Below are 6969 nucleotides of genomic sequence, written 5' to 3'. Positions count from 1 at the left end.
AGCAATGCAGATATGCGAAAAAAAAAAAAAAAAAAAAAAACAAGGAATGTGTCTGTATGTGAAATGAATGAGAATGCTAGAAAGCATCAACATTGTGCAATAACTGAAAACGCCCAACAAGCAGTAAAGCACAAAGTTTCAAACACAATAAAAAATAAATTCAAATTTTCAAAAAACTAAACTATTTTGGAATACCTTGGTTGTGACACCCTACCCTTCTGGTTGCTCGAGTTGCCAGCTTTGTTGGCCTGAGTGTATAATAACAAAGCGGAGTTAATGATGCCCGAAAAAAATAGATGATTATAAAATGATTGTATAGCATATTAATAATATCTATTAACAGAGGGAGGAAAAAGAACCCAACCATACTGCTATAAGATAGCAGATGATGGCTATAGCTCAGCTAACAATTTGAAAACACGGGAGAGGAATTCGAACGCAACTATAGAATTGTTGCACACGGGGACTTGGGTGGGGTAGAGATGGATCATCGAAAAATACAGCTTATTACCTCCGTCTATTGATGTAAAAGAGAGAATAGCAGAAAATAGCAGAACATCCACAAGGCAAAATCACAAAATTTGCTCGCAATGCCTATAGAATCAGCCTAACAATGATCCTACGAGCTTGCATTCAAATCAGTAACAAGTAACGAAAAAGAACAAATCAATAGCAGAAACAAAGAAATATTAAACAAAGCTATAGAAAGGACTGACACTTGAGACTTTATGCACGGAACCACAACTTTCGTTCTCTGTTTGAATTGGCGTATCATGGACTATTGTAATGCAAAGAATCTTAACAGACTGCTGTAGTTCTGCTTTTTGCTTCCAAAGTGTGGGGTTGTACATGGGAGACTTGAGGTATTTCTATTATTCTAAGTTGAGCACTTTGATCGAAGAAAGCTTGTGTGCTTTGAACGAATCCCATTAAAATTATAGCTCAAGACAGTCACGGAAAGATGTTTTGAGCAAGATTTTTTGTTTTTTTTTTTTTTTTAATTTATGATAACATTGAGGAAGCAGGAAATCTAATGAAACTTTATGCTGTTTTACTCTCATGAAAACAAATCTTTTTTAAATCAACAATTTCATTAGTCAGTGTAATAATCAGATTCCACTCCAACCGTAGTCATGATCAAAATTAAAAACTTCCTTTCGAAAGAAAATTTATGTTCAAAACAATTACAGATTCAAAATAAAATCTTAAACTATACTAAATTACAATAACCAATCCACCATGTACTCAAATAGAAACAATTCAATTTATTTTTCCACTAAACCATGCGTGATTATGTGTGTTCAGTAGTCGAGATTCATATCGGCCCAGAACTTATGCGTATAAAAAACAGAGGTCAAATCGGAGCTCAAAATAACGAAACAACCATAGCCGGATACGATAATTCAGAAACCTCGCAAGTAACCAGGGAAAATGTGCGCAATCATATATATCCAATCCGCAGTACATTTTCAAGATACAAAAGCCGTAGCAACTCAAAAAAAAAACACCATAAACATGCATACGTACTTTATTGTCTTCCTTGTTTCCAAACCCGCGCCGAGGGTTGGAGTCGGAGCGGGTCTGCTGCATTACAAGGATTGGGAATCGAGAAGCCAGCGAAATCAACATTTTACGGTCAATCAACAGCAGAACCAGTCGGAGTGAGAATCAGAACAGGGGAAAGAAACGAAATGGTGTCCGGCTAATTTTTATCAGAAAGCGAGATGGATTCTGTCCCCAATTTTTGCTCTCCGCGTTCGCTGTAAAATCCATCAACTGATACAGTCTAATTTAGTTTCTATCCATTTTAATATCCGACTTTAGAGATTCATAAAGTAACACGTTTGTATCTACCGTTTGAATCTTAATTTTTTAATTGGTCTCTAGTGTTTGATAATAGATTTTACCATCCCCAGGTAGAATTGATCATAAGATTTTTTAAACTTAGGCCATTAATTGATATAACAAAAATTTATATGGTCTGTTTCACCCTAATACAATCAGTCGTCTAATTATCAATAGCAAATAAGAAGCGCGAAAATTGGTGGTTAAGGTCCACAAACGTTCATTGTTGAGAATTGGGACGAGAATATCATTGGTATGAGATGCTTTGATAAAACCAAAAACAAAAGTATGAGAGTTTATATTCATTGGTTCGTGATTCCAACTATTTATTTGAGTGCTTCGTGATTGTGGAGATCTTTCATAAGACCAAAAGTAATATCGGAAGAGTTTATATTCAAAATGGAAAATATCATACCATTGTGGAGATTTGTGATTATGACTATTCAAGCGCTTCGTAATTGTGAAGGTCTTTCATAAAACCAGAAGCAAACTCAAGAGAGTTTATTTCAAAGTGGACAATATCAGACCATTGTGGAGTTTCGTGATTTCGACTATTTGGGTGCTTCGTAATTGTGGTCTTTCATAAAAGTAAAAGCAAAATCATAAGAGTATATATGTTCAAAGGGAACAATATCATACCATTGTGAACGTTCATGATTCTGGCTATTCAAGTGTTTCGTGATTGTGGAGGTCTTTCATAAAACCAAAAGAAAAATCATAATTTATACCACTGCGAAGGTTCATTATCCCGACTATTCAAGTGCTTCGTGGTTGTAGGGGTCTTTCATAAAACCAAAAGCAAAATCATAAGAGTTTATTCTCAAAGTGAACAATATCATACCATTATAGACGTTCGTATGCTTTGTGATTGTGGAGGTCTATAATTCCTAATCATCAATCATATAATAACAGATAACAGATGATTTTTCCTAACATATAAAGGCATACATAGTATTAAAAGTGGACACAAATTGATGCAATCTAATCATTACGAACAGTCATCTTCAAGTTATAAGAACAAGTAGATGTGGAAGAAACTCGACGGCAGCGACATTAATTCATGGAGACAACCTAGGCATTGACAGGGGACTTTAGACATCCCCTGTACTACCCTTTCCAGTCACTCTAGCTAGCTCCCGGCTTACCATCCAGAAAGCAGGAGCCTCTAAAACACATTTGTGACAAACAATGAGCCTTGTTTACCTAAATTACAGCTCAAATATCCCTCTTTTCAAACTAAAACAGAGGTTTTCCTATAGGCCAGTGAATACCTTTCTTGTATAGCCAATTTATCTCCCTGCAAACATCAACAGGCAACTCCTAGCAGCTATCACATATATAAGCATGCCTCAAACAACATATCAAGGTGATACCTCTTCATATGCACAAGAACTCACATTCTTGCCCACTCCTAAGTCCTAGGTACTTTCCATGGATATTAACAGAGATATTCAGATAGAATTGGTCACCATCAGAGCAGTATTTGAGCTGGAATATAAAAACATATACACTTAATTAAGATAGTAACCTGCCTGGATGTCCTTGTTCAAGATTTCTAAAACATTGCCAGCCTTCCTCACTTTCCCCTGCAAAAGAGAACAGCGTCATCTGGAAGAGATAATGTTTGATTTCGACATTCTTTTCATTTACCTTTATTGATTTCTAATGGATGAGAAAGAATCCTTGATGGAAATCGAAAATCATTAATCAAATATTAGCATTTTCTGAGTATCTAACCATAATCGATCGGAAAAAAACCAGAAAAATCCCGACTAACTAAAAGGAAAACAAAATCACAAAAGCGAACAACGACGTTCGTTCCAATTCAAGAAGAATGCTTAGTGAATTTACTAACAGAGCTCCAAATATTGGCGAGAGCCCCAAAAACATGGGGCATCACGGCGCCAATTCCATTCAAAACAGATCCAGAAGCCAAGCCTAGGGCAAAAGTCTGGGCATAGCCCGGCTTGGAGTCCAACTTTAGGTCGAGAATGGCAAGACGGGTATTAGTGGCGTCGATCTTCCTTGAGGTATCCACCAGGAGCTTGTCCTTTTTGCCTCTGCCGGAGGAGATGATCCTTACAAGAGCATTTTGAAGGTCTTCGATTACCTTGATTGAAGCATCGTGAGAAGTAAGGCCTTGGGATTCGTAGTGGGATACGAGTTCCTGTGGGGAAGGAAGCTTTCTTCTTTGGGCTCCTGAAGACGCCATGGGAGTTGCAGTATTGTTGTCTTGGGGGAGGGAATTTTGGGTCGCTGGTGAATTTGAATCCGCCATTGCAGCTCGAAACTGGGACGACAACGACGAAGCTCTTCCGATTTTGAGATAATGGCTCGAAACTGGAACATTAAAAATTTTCCTTTTCCTTTAAATATATAAATATATATATAATAGAAGGAGGTTTAGACGATATTGATGACCGTGACCTTGATACGAGGTTGGAGCTTCTAACTATGATGAATGTGCTAACTATGGATATGATGCCCGAAATAAACCGATTTAATATCACCCTGAAATTCGAATTAGCAAAAGCGATGTGATATCGTATATTTGATAACAAACCAATAAATCATAAATTCATGGTAAACAAGTAAATTAGTATATGATCTATTCTACTATACTAGACCCAAGTGCCCTTGAAAAGAGGCTGGGTTGAGGCCGTCTCACAAAAAGTCTTAACCAAATCACATTCATCAGGCGCAGTGATGCCTGTTCTATATCATCCGACGCGGATATGAGCAAGAACTCGCACCCTTCAAAATTCAAGTAGTCCGGCGGGTCTGCTGGGTGAAACCGCGTATGCCCAAACTCCCCTTGCAGGGCAGCCTTGACGTCTTGGACATTGGTTGTCACCATATCTACGAATCCCCGGTATGGTCGACGCTTTCGGGCTGGGTTTGGCAGGCTTTTTCGACCCATGATCATGAACCGCAACAGGGGTTGCTTTTCAATGTTCACTTCCTAGGTAAAATAGGTAAAACAATTAAGTTATTAACATTAATATTTTCGTTAAAAAAAAAAAAGATTTAGAGATTTTAAGAATAAATTTAGAAAAATAATTTTGACATTTTAGGAAAAACTAATAGCTTACTTCATCATCATACAAAGTGTCTTGTAAATCTCTTCTCGATTGATTTTATAGGCGTGTTTCCTACGAAGGGTTGTATTGAACCCACTTCATATTCTCATCTATTTTGGTTATTAATTCATATTTAGTTTATTTGATTCATTAAATTTATGAGAATTAGTATTGCTCGGCATATAAAAAGGCTTGTTTAGTATTGTTTGGGGGTGAAGTTATTGTCATTTTGTATTGGCTGAGACTCTTGAGAGCAAAATTTTGTGATGTGAGATAAGGTAAACATCATTTTGGTTATAATCAAAGTAGTTATAGAGATTTTTTTTTTTTTTGTTTAATTTCTATTTGTGAAGGTGTGAATGCGATCCATCATACTCTACTTTCTACTTTCGATAGAACAATTGGGTATCATAGCATTTTTTGTTATGACATTCAGTACAACAATTGAGTATCATAATTTTTTTTGTTGCGACCTCTCCAGACACTACTGGACACAACAAGTGGTATGAGGTTATCGATAAAAAAGATTTGTCTAAGTCACTTCGTTTCTTTTTGTCCAAGTTTCTTCTCTTTTTGTCTAACTCACTTCCTTTTTTCTTTGTGAGTTTCGGGAATATCCCCATTCATAGGTCCGAGATCCACATCTATGAATTGAAAGGTCCGAATGATCAACTCTGCAATCAGTTGTTAGAATCAATAGGTCTACGGTGAGAGTTCCAAAAAGCATACTCCTAAAAGGGTGAAAAGGAGTGGAGATTTGGGTTAATGAATGAACCTGGGTGCGGATGATACTTGCATTAGGGAGTTGTTTCTCCTCCACCGCCCCTCTCCCCTGACTCCGGACGCAGAATAATGTACAAGCGCTGCACGTCGTCGGGGCCATGGACCTGTTGCTTTCCAACTTTGGGCCTGTAGAAGAAGAATATTTCTCCTCTCTCCTATATTATTCCATACCTCAAAGCGTTACTCCGTTTCCGTATGGTTAAAGAGCATGAAGTTATTGTTGGAGAATGAAAGTCTCATAGGCTAATTTAGGGAATGACCATGGATTTATAAACAAAGAATACTCTTTCATTGGTGTCCAGCCCAAAGCAAAGTCATTTGAGCATAACGTGGACAATATCGTACTATTGTGAAGAGTCGTATTCGTCTACCATGGTTTGTTTTGAGAAGTGTGCATTATTGTCCTAATCTTTTGTATGGCCTCATTGGTAATTCGAACTAACTCAGGTCTCATTAGTACTTGTTCACCCACTTCATCCAAGTACTACAGGGACCTACCGCTTCCTTTTCGTGCTTCAAACGGAATCATTCTAATAGTTGCTTGAAAACTATTGTTGTATGTGAGTTCCATCCGATGCAGTTTGGAGTCTCTGCTCCTATTAAAATCCAATACGCATGCGCGCAACATATCTTCTAGAATTTGGTTCAAACATTTTGTCTGACCGTCTGTTTGGGAGTGGAAAGCAATACTAAATCTAGGCAAGTACCTAAATGCTTTCTGGAGTCTGCGCCAAAATGTTGACGTAAAGCATGGGTCTCGACCTAACGCTATCGACACTAGAACCCCATATAGTATTACAATCTCTTTCATATGGACCCAATTATCCACTATATACCGGCCGACGATCACCTAAATTACTGTATATTCCTTCAGTGTTTTAGGTAGGCCTACGATGAAGTCCATAACAATATTTTCTCACTTCCACTCCAGTATACTAAGGGGCTACAATAATCTTGTCGTCCTCTGTCTAGGAATTTTACTTATTGGCACCCTAGAAACTTACTCACGAATTATGTTATGTTCTTTTTCATACTTCACCATCAGAAGTGTTTTTCGAATCTTGATACATCTTAGTAACTTTTGGATGCATAGAGAATGATGAGTTGTGAGCCCCAGTCAATATTTTGTTCCTTAGCTCTTCCACTGTTGGAACACACAATCGTCCTTGACATAACCGTCTGTAATCTAAAGATTTGGAGAAACGGTTCGCTAGACCCTCGGTTAACTGACTCAAAATCTTATATAGACTAGGATTCTTTT

At 37.5% G+C, this 6969-nt stretch overlaps 3 protein-coding genes across 4 annotated transcripts in view; all 3 read right to left on the bottom strand.

Annotated features, from left to right (window-relative positions):
- LOC111479948 overlaps nt 1-1842 on the bottom strand; it is a 24463-nt gene extending 22621 nt beyond the window's left edge. The window contains exons 1-2 of one of the 2 annotated variants that reach the window (XM_023124877.1): nt 1528-1842; nt 196-248 (exon numbers count right to left, since the gene is read on the bottom strand). In XM_023124877.1, coding sequence (XP_022980645.1) covers nt 196-248; nt 1528-1629 — 155 coding nt within the window. In that variant the 5' untranslated portion in view covers nt 1630-1842. The remainder of the gene's footprint in view (nt 1-195; nt 249-1527) is intronic. The other variant, XM_023124876.1, reaches the window with a different exon arrangement.
- Nucleotides 1843-3528: 1686 nt separating this feature from the next.
- LOC111480022 lies at nt 3529-4193 on the bottom strand. Its single transcript, XM_023124980.1, has one exon. It carries the CDS (start codon nt 4121-4123, stop codon nt 3671-3673), a length of 453 nt encoding a protein of 150 aa, XP_022980748.1. The 5' UTR covers nt 4124-4193; the 3' UTR covers nt 3529-3670.
- A 259-nt stretch (nt 4194-4452) lies between these two features.
- LOC111480020 lies at nt 4453-5919 on the bottom strand. Its single transcript, XM_023124978.1, has 2 exons — nt 5701-5919; nt 4453-4807 (listed from the first exon to the last, which is right to left on the bottom strand). The coding sequence occupies exons 1-2, from the start codon at nt 5806-5808 to the stop codon at nt 4454-4456; spliced, it is 462 nt and encodes a 153-aa protein (XP_022980746.1). The 5' UTR covers nt 5809-5919; the 3' UTR covers nt 4453.
- Between the last annotated feature and the right edge of the window lie 1050 nt (nt 5920-6969).

This window comes from Cucurbita maxima, unplaced genomic scaffold (genome assembly GCF_002738345.1).
Source record: "Cucurbita maxima cultivar Rimu unplaced genomic scaffold, Cmax_1.0 Cma_Scf00005, whole genome shotgun sequence".
In the NCBI taxonomy this organism is placed as follows: domain Eukaryota; kingdom Viridiplantae; phylum Streptophyta; class Magnoliopsida; order Cucurbitales; family Cucurbitaceae; genus Cucurbita; species Cucurbita maxima.
This window is presented reverse-complemented; position numbering and strand designations above follow the sequence as displayed.